This window comes from Podarcis melisellensis (genome assembly GCF_964234715.1).
Source record: "Podarcis melisellensis genome assembly, chromosome: W".
NCBI lineage: Eukaryota > Metazoa > Chordata > Lepidosauria > Squamata > Lacertidae > Podarcis > Podarcis melisellensis.
In genome coordinates this window covers 38244426-38262168 of record NC_138535.1, presented here as the reverse complement: position 1 = coordinate 38262168, position 17743 = coordinate 38244426, and the positions used below count along the sequence as shown (strand labels likewise).

The 17743-nt window shown below is 44.0% G+C and overlaps 1 protein-coding gene across 7 annotated transcripts in view; it reads left to right on the top strand.

Moving 5' to 3' along the window:
- The window catches only part of LOC309361292 (far upstream element-binding protein 3-like), a 390387-nt gene that overhangs the window by 343860 nt on the left and 28784 nt on the right, over positions 1-17743 (top strand). For 5 of the 7 annotated variants that reach the window (XM_081896183.1, XM_081896187.1, XM_081896182.1 and 2 more), the window contains one exon: positions 9342-9413. The exons of the other annotated variants lie outside the window; for them this stretch is intronic. In XM_081896183.1, the coding sequence (XP_081752309.1) occupies positions 9342-9413 (72 nt within the window). The remainder of the gene's footprint in view (positions 1-9341; positions 9414-17743) is intronic. 7 annotated transcript variants of the gene reach the window in all.

Below are 17743 nucleotides of genomic sequence, written 5' to 3'. Positions count from 1 at the left end.
TGTCTGCTCTCTTCAACATACAGAGAGAAACTCCACCCATGTACTTCCTGTACAGGTCATATGACAAACCCACTGAGCTAACATCCGGTACTCAGTACAGAATGGACTGCCCCTTTGTTCCCATGGCAACAGTCACAAACTTCCTGTTTGGCTTTCCAGCCACAAGCAGCAGACTGTGCTGCCTTTGCTTGCTGCAGCTTTGGTGCTTTAGAATAACATCCTCCCCCTAAAGTATCAATGCGTGCTGCGAGCAAAGCGTCATCCAGAGAAGAAAACAAACAGTTGTTATACTTACAACATTCCCCTGTTGTTTCAGTTCCACCCTTGGAACTACCCGCCACTGGTTTTACCAATGTACCTCTCTGGTTGTGTGACTTCCAAGGAATGAGTGCTTCTGCATTACCTTGGTTAACAACTCTCTGTTGTGCCTTTGTCTCTGACTCAGACACAGCTTCAATCTGACCTTGGTCGTTTACAACAGCAACACATAAGTTAGCAAACTCTTGTGAATACCTCTTGGGTGGTACACCCTTCGTTGCTCTCTCAGACCTACGTAAGAGGTGCTGCTCTTCTTTGCTTTCTGGTTCAGCCTTTGAACTCTCTGGAGAACCAGTACTAAGCTTAATCAGTGGTTCATCCTCCTCTTCTGAGGGTCTGGTCATTGTGTGAGACTTCCTCTCAATGACTGTGACAACTGAGCTGTCTGAGCTATCGCTGTCATCATCAGTGCTGCTGAACTCAATAAAATCAACATCATCATCATCATCAGAATCATCATCACCTGTGGGAAATGTGTGAACAACCACTCTCTCCTGTTCAGGAGCACTCTCTAGAAATTTTGTGAGAATCACCTTTCCAGATTCAGACAAAATTACTCTGTAGAGACCCTTTTCATAACCCACAAAAATGCCTCTGGCATTCTTTACTCCACCTGGAGCTTCTGTTCTCACATGAGACCCAAAAACCTTGAAATGGGCAACAGAAGGTTTTCTGTGGAACAGTTTCTCAAAAGGAGAACATCCCAACTCTTTTGAAAACTTTCTCAACCACGTGTAACAATATGACATTAGCGATTCAGCCCAGTACTCATGTGGCAGATGTGAACTAAGCAATTGCGCATGCATTCCCTTTTGCAATTCTTTGTTCACCCTCACACAAACACATCTATTCCAAGCTTCTTCGGAAGCTGCAAGTTTGTGTCTTATCCCTTTCTTCTTCAGGAACCTCTGGAACTCCTGTAAAAGAAAAATTGGCTTCTCATCTGTGCAAAGACAATCTATGTCAGCATCATGCATATTTTTAACCTTGTCACAAAACTCTTTAAACCTTTCTAAGGCTTCTTTCGGTCTCTCCAAAAGATAAATCCAGACAAAACCTGTAAAAGAATCAACACATATTAGGTAATACTTTGCATTGCCTCTAGATGGTGCTAAAGGACCAATCACATCAGCATACACCCGCTGAAATGCTCTTTTGCCCCTCGAGGTGACCTGCTTGGCGTTCTTCTCAGCTACACCTGCAAAAGATATCATGTTAGAATCACAAGAATTACATTTCATGTAATCACTTTGATCAAAAGTCAACAAATACAGTCCATCTTTCTCTTTGGCAGAAAGATACAGCTCTCCATCTTTGTAGATCTCGCAGTGTTGATCATCATAGGACAGTTTTAGTCCCTTCTTGGCAATCTGCGAAGCGCTGAGCAGATTAAACTTCAATTCTGGAACCAAATAAACATTGCTTATAGTCAAGTTCAGACTTTTAAGATACACAGTCCCAATTCCGGTCGCTTCCAGCTCTTGACCGTTGGCTTGTTGCACAGCGAAGCTTTGCTTCTTAAACGTAGAAAATAAATCCCTGCGTCCTGTCATATGCTGAGTACATCCAGTGTCTAGGACAAAGAAATTTCCCGCTTCTGGTGTGGCTTTTAGCGACATCAAAGCCTTTGCAGTCTTTGCCTTTGGCTTGGTGTGACCTTTGTCTGACGCGTCAGACTTTGTGGAGCTCGCCTTAGCTCCTTTCTTCCGACGTGGCTTCTTACAGTTCCGCTGTAGATGCCCAGTCTGGTCACAATTGTAACATCGGACAACGTTCATGGCTACAGCATCTCCTCCAGTAGCTTGAGCAGTGGGGGTGTTAGAACTCCGTTCCTCCCTCCCCTTGTCCTTGACTTCCAGGGCGGCAAGTCTGTCGTGTTCATTCAACACGACGGCAAAGACCCTCTCCGAAGTCAGTTCATTCGCTGGGAGGGACCCCAGCTGACTGGCAACTGTTTTGTAAGTCCGATTCAGGCTGTTGATCACCATGAAGCAAAACACTTCCTCCTGCAAACGGAAATTGCGTTCCACCATCTGTTGACGCAGAAATTTCATTTCCGTCAGGTGCGCTTGAACATCTCCATCAGGCGCTAGCCTCAGGTTGGTCAGCTTCTCAAAATACAGCAACGCTGAAGAACCTGCATCTCTCTGATGTGTCCTTCTTAGCGTGTTCCAAACATCTCTCGCGTGCTCTAAGCCTTGTATGTGGATCAATTGCGAATCTGACACACACAGAATTATAGCAGTTCTAGCCTTCACATCCTGTGACTCCCAAGCACGCGTTGGCGCTGCAGGAATGGGGTTCTCAATCACTGCAAACAGTCTCTGATTCTGCAGCAGGGCCTTCATCTTAATAGACCAAGATGCATAATTGTCACTGGTCAAAAGGGGCGGAGAAGGCAGGGCTCCCCCCTTCTTGGCATCCATTGTGAGTCCTTGCATTGACTCTCAAAACACAAGCCTCTAAAATCCAAAAGCTGGCTTGTTTACACTCTGTGCACCTGGCAGCTCTCAACGCTGGCTGCGTTGGAAATTTCCAGGAGCTCCTCAGCCTTTGTAGTCAAAACATTCTATTGTTGCTTTCACTTCTCCTCTGTGAGGCTCAGCCTTCACTGAAAGGCGTCGCTTAGCAACAGTACATTCCAATCCCTTGGAGAAGAAACCACAGGAATGTTTGGTATGCGGTTTCACTTTTAACCGGAGCCGTTTCCCATACGCTGCTCCCTCGAAGCAGAAAATAACTCAATCTGCTTTCACTCTTCTAAGCCCGAAAATCACATACCTGGGCTCCGTGGCTTTTGCTTCCAGCTTGCTCTGGTCAGCTTCTGGCTGCAGAGAATCAGCTTTCTCACCTCAGGCATCCATGGAAGCCACCTCCTGATGCAGAGGGCGATGAAAACAGGAACCATCCTCTGCTACCAATGTTGGAATTCTGCTACCCGGTCATCGGTATGTGCCTATCTGTGCAGGCACCGGCTGAATTCCTTAGACCTCCCTCCGGCGACTCCCGGCAGGATAAAGCTCACGAGGTCCGTTCCGGCGATCTTCCTCAAGCTGTGAGGAAAACACACCAACTGCTTCTCCTCCTCTCCTCCTCCCTGCATATCCCCAGGGAGGGGAATCAGACACAGACAGTAACGTATCTACATGTCTTTTATTTGTGTCTTTTAGCAGTCATCCAGAAAACATGTCTGCTCTCTTCAACATACAGAGAGAAACTCCACCCATGTACTTCCTGTACAGGTCATATGACAAACCCACTGAGCTAACATCCGGTGCTCAGTACAGAATGGACTGCCCCTTTGTTCCCATGGCAACAGTCACAAACTTCCTGTTTGGCTTTCCAGCCACAAGCAGCAGACTGTGCTGCCTTTGCTTGCTGCAGCTTTGGTGCTTTAGAATAACACACATATCATCCTAAATATGTTTTCAAGAGAAAAAAATGTTTTTCCAACAACATATATTGATTACCTGAAAGAAACATTTATTACTGTAAACTGAATGGTGGGCATTGATAAAGGTAAGTATACGTAAATTGCATGTTGCTTCACCATTTTTCAAACTTCAGGGCCTGAACTTCCATTTCTTGGAACTCCTGGAATGCTCAGCGGCAGGGAAGTCTCTCTTCATAGTCCAACAGTAGTTAGCCATCATGACTGTGTCCCAGAGACCCTGAGACCTGGTCTCCATCTCTTTCATGTCCGGATGGAATCTCTCCCCTTGCTCGTCACTCATTGAACCCAGGTTCTCCGGAAACCGGTCCATATGTGAAAATAGGTAGTGCATCTTGACGCTCATGTTGCAGCCCAGGTTTCTGAAAGCAGTCAGCATGTTGTTGACAAGTTCTGCGTAGTTTCTGGCCTTATTGTTGCCAAGAAAGTTCTTCACTACCAGAACAAATGCCTTCCACACTTCCAGTTCCACTTTGTTCATTGAGTTTCCGAACTCTGGATCTCTGATGAGCTGACGGATCTGAGGACCGTCAAAGATGCCAGCTTTCAACTTCTCCATGGTCAATCCTGGAAACGCCTGGCACAAGTAAGTGAAGCAGTCACCATCCTTGTCCAGAGCCTTGGTGAACTGCTTGATTAAGCCAAGCTTGATGTGCAGCAGTGGGAAGAGTATTCTGTCTCTGTCCACCAGAGGGTCGTTGATGACGTTCCTTTCTTTGCAAGGCACCAATTCCTCCCGCACAGGCCAGTCCTTCTTCATGTAATGCTGAGCACGGTCCCTACTATCCCACATGCACAGAAAACATAGGTACTTGGTGAAGCCAGACTGTTGTCCCAACAAAAAGTTCACCATCTTCAGGTCAACACAAATAAACCACTTATGCTGATCATAACCAATTTTCTCCAGCGCATACTTCACCGCTTCATAGTTCTCCTTCAGTGTACTCGAGTGAAAAAACGAGAAAAAACGGAGGTACTCTTGGTGCCTGTTGCAGAAGAAGCTGATGCGAGCACTGTTAGAGAGGAGGTTTTTTTCCTTCAATCTGGATGCCAACAGTTCGGCAGAGTCCTTTGACAAGCTGAGGTCGCGAATGAGATCATTCAACTCCTTTTGGGAAAATGGATGTGGAGCATCATCTTCAAGAACCACTTCTTCTTCTTCATGTCCTTCAACATTGGAGGCATCTTCGTCACTAATGTCAGGAAGTTCTCCGAAGATAGGCACTGGAATTTCATCACAATGAGCTACAGGACGATGTGCTGATTGAAGATCAGGATACTTGAGGCTGCTCTGGTTCTTTCTGTTGATCCCAGTCACATCAACAGCGCAGAAGTAGCAGTGAGTGACATGGTTTGTCGGCTCCCTCCAAACCATGGGAATTCCAAAATTCAGACTCCTCTTGCCATTGGTCCACCCACGTAGAGTCTCGGTGCATGCCTTGCACACCATGTGTGGCGCCCAAGCTTTATCCTGGTCACCAAGTTTAATACTCAAATAAGCATGGTAAGCACACCTTATGAAATGCCGCACCAATTTATGGAAGATTTCGCGGTTTTATGACTTCAAACTGATCCCTTTTCGACATAATCACCCAGAACTATGGGACCTGAATACTTCTTGTCATTAAAATAATCATTTCCAATTAAAACAATTATTCGACATGGCATTTTACCCCCACCAACTTCTTCTAAAATGCTCCACACAAGCGTACATGTGAACAAAATGGTAAAAAAACGACATGTGGCCATAGCTCAAAAACTTGACCTGATTGAGCAAAACCAATGTAATTTTTGGATTCAGCGCATCAGATTCGTCCTAAATCAACTGAAAAAACGCAGACAACAAATTTGTTGTTGACCAGTGTAATTTTACATTGCCACCACATAAAGTAGCCTCTTAAACCTTTTGCCCTCCCTTCTTGTTTCTTCTCTAGCATAGTCAAAGCCTCCCTAATCATTTCACACAAGGTACCATCTTTATCAGTTAGGTCCTCCCATATCATATCACATTAAATTCCATTTTTGTCTTTGACTATTCTCACTTTCCCTCGTATGTTCTTCAGACCTCGTTTTTCTACCCGTCCCACCTTGGTGGTTTGTGCATTCACTTCTTTTAATTGTCTTGCAGCCTCTGAAAGTACATTAGTATTTTTTTAAAAAGTAGAGGCTGTTTTGTTAACATCTTCCTTTATCTGCTCACATTCTCTTTTAATATCTAAAAGCAAATCAAACCATTTGTGTTTTAAATTCTCTTGCCTTGCGTCTTGACTAGTTAGTTTTAGCATTGAACTTTTTCCTTTTGCCATTTCCGGTTTAGAGTGAGGGGGGTCAATTCTCTCCCCTTTTCCCAACACAGAACCAGTTTGAACTGGCTGTTCAGCTTCTCTGAAGGAATAACCCAAACATCAGGAACCTTCTGCTTGTTTCCAGGCAGAATAGAAGCTTACTTGACAGCTAGAAACTTTCAGCTTGCACTAGCGTGTATCACACAGAGAAGCTTCCAGAACCTTATTGAATTAAATAGAATAGTAAAGATCTCTACACCTTAAACCAATAGTTTCTGTACAAAAAAAATGCAAACCTGACAATAATATCTGGAGTTCTTTGCCACACCATGCCCCAGTAACACTACTCCAAACCATGGCTAAGTGTCCAACTTGGATGGCTTTAAATTAAACAAATTCATGGTGCACGAGACTGTAAAACAAATTAAGACAAATTTAACATTTTTTTCCAAATCTGACTGACTGACTTCCCACATGCTTTCCTGGATGTGTCAATGGTTCTCAATAGTGCTGCATCATATTTCCCACTTATTTCTAGTTTATCTTCAAACATTACACATACCTTACATCACCATACAATATATTTGCTTTTCAACTTAATTTGTTTTCAAACAACTATCCATCAATCAATTCCTGCATGTATATTAAGTTAACATTTCCAACTTCAACAAGTGAGGTTACTTAATCAGATTGTCAATCCCTGCTAAATCATTAATTAATATTAATTAACATGAAATAAACTTCTCCTTCCATCTGTGTGTGTCGAGGCATAACAATCTTCTTGCTGCTCAGCTCCTTTGTCCCATGTCCCATGTAATCTGTAGTCTTCTTTTTTTAAGATAGGAACTCCAAGGTTGACCATCTCACTTGATATATTTTCCCACCAGCAACTTCAAAGCAAACAGCCCATAATGTCAGGGGGCTAACCGCCTTCTCCTAGATATTTCATAATCCTTATTGCAGCCTCTCCCCCTGATTGCTAACCACTCAAGTGGATGTGTCCCCCCAATGGAATTTCCAGTTCTTCTCTATGCAGACAAATCTGCTCCTTTCTGGCCAGTTTGCTTTTAATGTGGTGTAGTGGTTAAGAGCGGTAGTCTCGTAATCTGGGGAACCGGGTTCGCGTCTCCGCTCCTCCACATGCAGCTGCTGGGTGACCTTGGGCCAGTCACACTTCTCTGAAGTCTCTCAGCCCCACTCACCTCACAGAGTGTTTGTTGTGGGGGAGGAAGGGAAAGGAGAATGTTAGCTGCTTTGAGACTCCTTAAAGGGAGTGAAAGGCGGGATATCAAATTCAAACTCTTCTTCTTCTTCTCTTCTTCATCATAGAATATCCAATGATCCAAAAGTCCAAATTTTAATTTGCTTCATTGGTAGTTCATTAATAGTTTTGTCCTCCGTAAGTCTCATCAGTCTAGGAAAGGAAAGGCATTTCTGTATTAGCAAAACATCTTACGGCAGCCTTCGCTTTCTCCATTGTTCCAGCAGTGTCACATTACCCTGAACCACCTCTCCCTCACAAGTTTCCAATCTCTCTCTATCTTGTTTAAAAATCCTCACTTGTACTCTTATATTTCCATCGTCGGGGGGGGGGGGGAGGGATTCTGAACCCTTACTTAATAAAAATAAGTTTTAAACTTTGTTATCATAAATGTTTACAAAAATAATAACAAAAGATGATCTAACCCCCCCCATCTTTAATCTAGTCTATGCAGGAATTGTCATTCAAGCCTCATACCTCATTTTTTGTGGGGATAGCCAAATAGTTTGTAGCTTGTAGTTCACATCCAGTCCTGGGTGCTCCTTTAGATTTATTCCAATGGTCCCAATTGCAAAGGTGCTCGGCTGCTTAGCATGGCGGTCTTGGAGACAGCTTTAGTGATGGAGGACTTTGCACCCAGCACCTCACTCCCCCCTGCTTCAACGGCGGCAGGAACAAGCTCAGGATATGACCATGAGTATCCTTTCCCCTCAAGGGGAAATGGAAGGCAACTCTGCCTCAGGTTACCCCCTTCTCCTACGCCAGAATCTCTCCCACGAGTGAGAGAGGCACCACCATTGCTGCACACTGAAACAGGAAGCTGGTTGCTTATGTTCTTATACTAAGCTAGAAGGACCAATTTAGTATAAGGCAGCCTCTTGCATTCCTGGGGTACTTAGACACCACTTTTCCCAAAGGCTGAAAGAGGGTGACAAAAAAATAAGTATTGTAAACACAAAAGATAAAGTTTTGTTGTAAACCCTTATTGTTTTGAAAGATGCACATTCAAACCTACAGGCACCTGGTGACATCTCCAAAGTTAAGAGTGGGATAAGATTCCCAGTGGCACTTCTCCATGGCTAGGAAAACCAGAATAAAACAAATTAACCATGATGTTATGACTATGCAAAGCTGCCTTTCAATTTCCATGATTGACTCAGTCCATGAAAACGTGGGTTTCCTTAGCAAAGAATGGTGGTTTATCTTGTTCCTTTTGGAGTACAATCCAATCCACACATAACATATGTCATGTTGCTGCATGTGTTTCCTGATACAAAGAGCACACATAACAGAGGGAAAAACCCCATTTCTGTAGCATCCTACAAATTTGGGCTTTCCATTTCCCCCAACCCCATAACAACAATGTTTTAAGATTGAAACTGAATCGTGCTCCAAAATTATATGCTTAGAAGAAGTAGCCAAGTGAAGGTGGTAAATGTCCTGTGTAAGTGTCAGGAGGTGGTTGGCGAATGGATGGTGGTCAATGAATTGAGGCTGAATCCTGATAAGACAGAAGGAATGTTTCTGGGGCACGGGGCAGGTAGGTGTGGGGGACTCCTTGGTCCTGAATGGGGTAAATGTGCCCCTAAAGGACTAGGTGCACAGCCTGCGAGTCATTTTGAACTCTCAGCAGTCCATGGAGGCACAAGTCAATTCTGTGTCCAGGGCAGCTGTCTACCAGCTCCATCTGGTACACTGGCTGAGACCCTACTTGCCTGTGCACTGTCTTGCCAGAGTGGTACATGCTGTAGTTATCTCCCGCTTGGACTACTGCAGTGCACTGTATGTGGGGCTTTTTTTGAAGATGACTCAGAAACTACAACTAATCCAGAATGCGGCAGCTAGAATGGTGACTGGGAGCGGCCGCCAAGACCACATAACACTGGTCCTGAAAGACCTACATTGGCTCCCAGTACGTTTCTGAGCACAATTCAAAGTGTTGGTGCTGACCTTTAAAGCCCTAAATAATAATCATCCCATCCATTCTATTTTTCCCTCTTTTTCTGTCCCACGGTGCCTTGCACAGATCAACAAAGCCAGCAACAGAACAACCAACCAGACTACAGCAAGGCATGGGAGGATTATTACAAGAAACAGAGTGAGTAAAAGTCTGTATGTGTGCATGTGCGTGTTGCATCAGTTAAATGTGTTGGGCTAGGATCTAGGAGAGGCCAGGGTTCAAATCTCCTCTCAGCCATAAAGCTCACTGGGTGACCTTTTAATTTATATATATATATATATATATATATATATATATATATATATATATATATATATAACAATTATTCAATATCATCATTTAACATCCATTTCCTAGTTTTCCCCCTCCCTGTTGACTTCCCCCAACTTCCATTTCTGGTTTGTTACACCAAATGTTACATTCTGCTGTTTATACATAATGTTCTGTTATTACTGATTATATTTCTTGTTCTCTGTAAATAAAGTTGTAAATGTTTATTTAAATCCTGACAACGATTGACAAATAGTAAATTTGTTTTGTTTGTTTATTATGATCTATATTTAGTATATGAAAGGGAATTCGTGGAAGAGAATTTGGGTCGACCTTAGAAAAGAATCTAATAGTTATAAGAAAATTGGATATGTAAGATTTGGCCAAGTAATAAGAATTAATTTTTAAAATAACAATAATAGGTGAAAGATGAGAGATAAGAATTTGCGGAGCTAATTGTTGAAATTGGGATGTATGAAGGGAGGGTGGGGGGAAGTCAAGGAGGGGGATTAAGAAAGTTATGAATTTATATGTGTTTTGTTTTTGGATTATCTTGGCGTGTAAAATGTGAAAACCTAATAAAATTTATTTTTTTAAAAAAAGACAAATAGTAAATTTTGAAGTAGAAAACAATATACGGTGGATGAAACAAAGATCATTCGAGTTTGCAGATAAACCTGGAAACATGTTGGCATGGCAACTGAAGAAAAAACAGAAAGAGATGATAATCGACAGAATAATGGATGAAGGGAAACTCCTAGACAACCCTAAAGAGTTAAACAACAGTTTTATGAGATACTTTTAAAAACTATACAAGAGGGAGACCGAGACTGAAGATGAGATAAAAGAATATCCGAAAGGGAAACAACTACCAGTGATACCAAAAGGAAGAACTGAATCTTTAAATGCCCCAGTGTCTATGATGGAAATACATGAAGCCATAAGAAAAACAAAGAAAGGAAAATCCCCTGGTCCGGACAGAATTACGGCCCTTCACTATAAAAAATTAGAATAATAATTTTTTTTTTAAAAAAAACTATATCCCGCCCTCCCCTGCCGAAGCCGGGGCGGCTAACAACAGTAAAATAATATAGCATTCTAAAATCAATTCATTATAAAATCAGTTCAAATAAAATTAATGGCAACCATTGGGCTAGAGTTCTGTGAGGATTGCCAAAGGCCTGGTGGAACAGCTCTGTCTTGCAGGCCCTGCAGAAAGATGTCAAATCCCGCAGGGCCCTAGTCTCTTGTGACAGAACGTTCCACCAGATTGGAGCCAAAGCCGAAAAAGCCCTGGATCTGGTTGAGGCCAGCCTAACCTCCCTGTGGCCCGGGACCTCCAAGATGTTTTTGTTTGAAGACCGTAAGTTCCTCCGTGGGACATACCAGGAGAGGCGGTCCCATAGGTACGGGGGTCCTAGGCCGTATAGGGCTTTAAAGGTTAAAACCAGCACCTCAAACCTGATCCTGTACTCCACCGGGAGCCAGTGCAGCTGGGATAGCACTGGGTGAATGTGATCCGGCAGCGAGGACCCCATAAGGAGTCTTGCCATGGCATTCTGCACCCGCTGGAGTTTCTGTGAGTTTTTGATCAGCTCCGGCCCATCTGGAGCTGATACAGCCTCGTTTTATCTTGAGCCCAAGCAGAGCGTAGTCTCGCAACGAAAGGATAAGCAGGTAATGTGCTACATGCTGAAGTTTATTTACAAGCTATGCTGAGAGCATACAAGCATGCACCCTGCCTCTGTGAGAGCAGAGAAGCAACTCTTCTCGACACAAAGAAACCGAGAGAACACTGAAAAACAGGAAACCAGTGTACGTCACATCCAGTCTCCCATTCCCGTGGGAACCCAACAGTAACTCTGACTGTGGAATGTAAACAATTGTCTTGTGACAAGCATTTTGCTGCTCAGTGAGGGAAATAGAAACCAACATCCTCCCCCTTTCTGTGAACATCACTGTTCGTACAATATCAGTACAAACCCAACTTCTGCACATAGGTACAGTGTTGATCCCTTGATACAATCTTGGACAATACATCAGCAGGAATTTCATTACCATTACGAGTCCCTTCTGAACACATTCCCTAGCATTTTGCAGTTTCAATTGCAAATGCTTCGTGCTTTGCTTACAGCCTTCAGAATTCAGCAAAGCCAAACATGCTTTGTTGTCCTGGTAAACCTGGATTGGACATTTGACAGGAATTTTCATGTCTTTGCACAATTGTAGCAACCATTCACAATCTTTAAGTGAATAAGACAGTGCATTCAGTTCAGCTTCACAAGTACTTAAGCTAACTGTTGTTTGCATATTGCATGACCAATCAAAAAGACCCTGATTGTACATGTAGCAAACTCCAGACGTGCTTTTCCTGTCTGTAGTGTCACCACCAAAACTTGCATCTGCAAATATTTCAAGACCACCAGACTTCTGACTGTTAAATCTCAGTCTGTAATGCATAGTGCCTTTCAAATAGCGAGCTATGCGTTTCAGAGCTTTCCAATCCTTAAGAGTAGAATTGTTGACTTGTCTGCTTAGCAAATTACAGCTAACAGCAATGTCTGGTCTTGAACATCTGGCAATGAAGTTTAGTTTGCCTAGGACACTTCTGTACAGTGTAGTGTCAGAAAATGCTCCTTCAGTGTCATCTACCTGATAACCTGTTGTCATTGGTGTGTCTACAGGGTTAGCATCCATCAGGTTTAGTTTGCTTAACACATCAGCAATTTTCTGTGACTGGTGTACTAGAATGTTACCATCTTGATCTCTCTCTATTTCTAGAGATAGGTAGTTGTTTACGTCACCAAGATCTTTCATGTCAAAGTGCTCTTTCAGTTGAGCTAGGGCGTTATTGTACATTGTGACATCCTTCCAAAAGAACAAAATATCATCAACATAAAACAAGCAATACAGCTTCTTTTGCCCTTCCTCTTTGACAAATACACATGGATCAGCTTTCCCTTGCTCAAAATCTAGAGAAAACAATACTTCAGTGAGTTTTGTGTGCCAGCACCGTGCACTTTGTTTGAGACCATAAAGAGATTTCTTCAGAGAACAAACAAATCCCTGTTTTACCTGTACGCCATCAGGTGGAAGCATATAAAGTGATTCACCTAGAGATCCGTACAAAAATGCTGTATTCACGTCGTGAGAAACGTGAAGATTCTCTTCTGCAGCAAGCTTGAGCATAAGCCTAATGCTCTCATACCTCACGGTGGGTGAGTAGGTTGTCGTGATAGTCTTCACCTGGTACCTGTGAAAAACCTCTGGCTACCAATCTGGTTTTGTTTCTGACTATCTTGCCATTTTGATCTGTCTTCGCTTTGAAGACCCATTTGCTTCCAAGCATTTTCATTCCTAGAACTACTGGAACTAGCTCCCATGTTTTGTTCCTCTCTAAGGAATCAAGCTCAGCCTTCATGGCATTTAACCATGGCTCAGCATCCTTTCAATCCAAGTCCTGGATTTCTTGGAAGCTTGAAGGTTCAAATACCTTCTTGGAGCTTTTAACAGCTGCCACTGCTGTTTTAGCCAATTCATCAGTCTTTGTGACCTGCGAATTAGCCGTAAGTCGTCAACACTCTTCCTTTTTAGGAGAAAAGTGGCCAATAGTAAACAATGGTTCCTCCAATTCTTGATCAGAGCCTTCAGAGGGTCGCATAGAGGCTTTCGCACTCTTGAAATCCTCTGAATCATCCGATTCAGTCTCTGATTCAGGATCAGGACCTTGATCAGTGAGTGTGGGTGGTTGTGTTAGAATTCAGGCTTGGTCAGAGGTATGTGCCTATCTGTCCAGGCACCGGCTGAATTCCTTTGACCTCCCTCCGGCGACTCCCGGCAGGATAAACACACGAGGTCCGTTCCGGCGATTTTTCTCAGGCTGTGAGAAAAACACACCAACTGCTTCTCCTCCTCCCTGCTCTCTTCATATCCCCAGGGAGGGGAATCAGACACAGACAGAAACGTAACTACATGCTTTTATTCCTGTCTTTATCAGTCATACAGTAAAAGATGTCTGCTCTCTTCAACAAACAGAGAGAAACTCCTAACTCCACCCATGTACATCCTGTACAGGTCATATGACACACACTGAGCTAACATCCGGTGCTCAGTACAGAATGGACTGCCCCTTTGTGTCCATGGCAACAGTCACACACTTCCTGTTTGGCTTTGCAGCCACAAGCAGCAGACTTGGCTGCTTTAGCCTTTGCTTGCTGCAGCATTGCTGCTTTAGAATAACATACTCCCCCTAAAGTATCAATGCGTGCTGCGAGCAAAGCGTCATCCAGAGAAGAAAACAAACAGTTGTTATACTTATAACACTCCCCTGTTGTTTCAGTTCCACCCTTGGAACTACCCGCCATTGGTTTTACCAATGTACCTCTCTGGTTGTGTGACTTCCAAGGAATGAGTGCTTCTGCATTACCTTGGTTAGGAACTCTCTGTTGTGCCTTTGTCTCTGACTCAGACACAGCTTCAATTTGACCTTGGTCGTTTACAACAGCAACACATGCAATAGCTAGGTTTGCAAACTCTTGTGAATACCTCTTTGGTGGTATACCCTTCGTTGCTCTCTCAGACCTACGTAAGAGGTGCTGCTCTCCTTTGCTTTCTGGTTCAGCCTCTGAACTCTCTGGAGAACCAGTACTAAGCTTAATCAGTGGTTCATCCTCCTCTTCTGAGGGTCTAGTCATTATGTGAGATTTCCTCTCAATGACTGTGACAACTGAGCTGTCTGAGCTATCGCTGTCATCATCAGTACTACTGAACTCAATAAGATCAAACTCATCATCATCATCAGAATCATCATCACCTGTGGGAAATGTGTGAACAATCACTCTCTCCTGTTCAGGAGCACTCTCTAGAAATTTTGTGAGAATCACCTTTCCAGATTCAGACAAAATTACTCTGTAGAGACCCGTTTCATAACCCACAAAAATGCCTTTGGCATTCTTTACTCCACCCGGAGCTTCTGTTCTCACATGAGACCCAAAAACCTTGAAATGGGCAACAGAAGGTTTTCTGTGGAACAGTTTCTCAAAAGGAGAACATCCCAACTCTTTTGAAAACTTTCTCAACCACGTATAACAAAATGACATTAGCGATTCAGCCCAGTACTCATGTGGCAGATGTGAACTAAGCAATTGCGCATGCATTCCCTTTTGCAATTCTTTGTTCACCCTTACACAGACACATCTGTTCCAAACTTCTTCTGAACTAGCAATTTTGTGTCTTATCCCTTTCTTCTTCAGGAACCTCTGGAAACCCTGTAAAAGAAAAATTGGCTTCTCATCTGTGCAAAGACAATCTATGTCAGCATCATGCATATTTTTAACCTTGTCACAAAACTCTTTAAACCTTTCTAAGGCTTCTTTCGGTCTCTCCAAAAGATAAAGCCAGACAAAACCTGTGAAAGAATCAACACATATTAGGCAATACTTTGCATTGCCTCTAGAAGGTGTTAGAGGACCAATCACATCAGCATACACCCGCTGAAATGCTCTGTCGACCCTCGAGGTCACCTTCTTGGTGTTCTCCTTGGTCAAACCTGCAAAAGAGATCATGTTAGAATCACAAGAATTACATTCCATGTAATCACTTTGATCAAAAGTCAGCAAATACAGTCCATCTTTCTCTTTGGCAGAAAGATACAGCTCTCCATCTTTGTAGATCTCGCAGTGTTCATCATCATAGGACAGTTTTAGTCCCTTCTTGGCGATCTGCGAAACGCTGAGCAGATTGTACTTCAAATCTGGAACCAAATAAACATTGTTTATAGTCAAGTTCAGACTTTCAAGATACACAGTTCCAATCCCGGTGGCTTCCAGCTCTTGTCCGTTGGCTTGTTGTACAACGAAGCTTTGCTTCTTAAACGACGAAAATAAATCCCTACGTGGTGTCATGTGAAATGTACACCCCGTGTCTAGGGCAAAGAAATTCCCCGCTTCTGGAGTGGCTTTTAGCGACATCAAAGCTTTTGCAGTCTTTGCCTTTGGGATGGTATGACCTTTGTCTGTCACCTCAGACCTTGTGGGGCTCGCCTTGGCTCCTCTGTTCTGACGTGGCTTCTTACAGTACCGCTGAAGATGCCCAGTTTGCCCACAATTGTAGCATCGGACAACGTTCAAAGCTACAGCGTCTCCTCCAGTAGCAACAGCAGTGGGGGTGTCAGAACTCTGTCCTTGTCTCCCCCTGTCCTTGACTTCCAGTGCGGCAAGTCTGTCATGTTCATTCAGAACCACGGCAAAGACCCTCTCCGAAGTCAATTCATTCGCTGGGAGAGACCCCAGCTGACTGGCAACTGTTTTGTAAGTCCGATTCAGACTGTTGATCACCATGAAGCAAAACACTTCCTCATCCAGACGGAAATTGCGTTCCACCATCTGTTGACGCAGAAATTTCATTTCCGTCAGGTGCGCTTGAACATCTCCATCAGGCGCAAGCCTCAGGTTGGTCAGCTTTTCAAAATACAGCAACGCTGAAGAACCTGCATCTCTCTGATGTGTCCTTCTCAGCGTGTCCCAAACATCTTTCGCGTGCTGTAAATCTTGTAAATGTATAAGCTGAGAATCTGACACGCACAGAATTATAGCAGTTCTGGCCTTCACATCCTGCGACTCCCAAGCACGCGTTGGTGCTGCAGGAATGGGGTTCTCTATCACTTCAAACAGTCTCTGATTCTGCAGCAAGGCCTTCATCTTGATAGACCAAGATGCATAATTGTCACTGGTCAAAAGGGGCGGAGAAGGCAGGCCTCCCCCCTTTTTGGCATCCATTTTGAGACCTTTGCCTTTAAAACTCAAACACAAGCCTCTAAAATCCAAAAGCTGGCTTGTTTACACTCTGTGCACCTGGCAGCTATAACACTGGCCGCTTTGAAAAGTCCCTTTCCAACAGTTTGTTTGGGCCTAAGTCAAAACATAGGCTGTTTTTGCCTCTCTGAGGCACAGCCTGACTTCCAGCCCTTATCTTGAAACTGGCCTTCGTTGCTAAGCAACAACATTCTTTTCCTTGGACAGGAAAAACCACAAGAATGTATGGAATGCAGAGCTCTTCTCTCTCGGAGCTGTTTTTCCCAAACCGTTGCTCCCTTGAAGCAGAGAACGAATCAATCTGCATGCACACTTCTAAGCCCGAAAATCTCATACCTGGGCTCCGTAGCTTAGCTCTCAGCTTCTTCTGGACAGCTTCTGGCTGCAGAGGAATTAGCTTCTCACTTCAGGCTTCCATGGAGCAGATGAATACAGTAGCTCTGCCACTCCTTGATTCCCATGGATCGAATAAACAGCAACCGACAGCTGCTACCACTGTTAGAATTCAGGCTTGGTCAGAGGTATGTGCCTATCTGTCCAGGCACCGGCTGAATTCCTTTGACCTCCCTCCGGCGACTCCCGGCAGGATAAACACACGAGGTCCGTTTCCGGCGATTTTCCTCAGGCTGTGAGAAAAACACACCAACTGCTTCTCCTCCTCCCTGCTCTCTTCATATCCCCAGGGAGGGGAATCAGACACAGACAGAAACGTAACTACATGCTTTTATTCCTGTCTTTAGCAGTCATACAGTAAAAGATGTCTGCTCTCTTCAACAAACAGAGAGAAGCTCCTAACTCCACCCATGTACATCCTGTACAGGTCATATGACACACACTGAGCTAACATCCGGTGCTCAGTACAGAATGGACTGCCCCTTTGTGTCCATGGCAACAGTCACACACTTCCTGTTTGGCTTTGCAGCCACAAGCAGCAGACTTGGCTGCTTTAGCCTTTGCTTGCTGCAGCATTGCTGCTTTAGAATAACAGGTTGCACATACAGTCTCCCATTCCTGCGGGAACCCAACAGTAACTCTGACTGTGGAATGCAAACAATGTCTTGTGACATGCAGCTGCTGCTCAGTGAGGGAAATTGAAACCAATAGTTTCTGGGTCAGTCTCAATGAGGGCAGCCCCACGTAGAGTGAGTTACAATAATCCAGTCTGGAGCTGACCGTCGCGTGGATCACAGTGGCTAGGTCAGGGTGAGAGAGGTAAGGAGCCAACTGCTTAGCTTGGCGGAGATGAAAAAATGCCGCCTTTGTTATAGCTGCAATCTACGCCTCCATGGAAAGGGAGGTGTCAAAGATTACACCCAAACTCTTAATGGATGGTACTGGCACTGATTGCGCCCCCACAAGAGATGGGAGTTGCCCCCCAAATCCCAT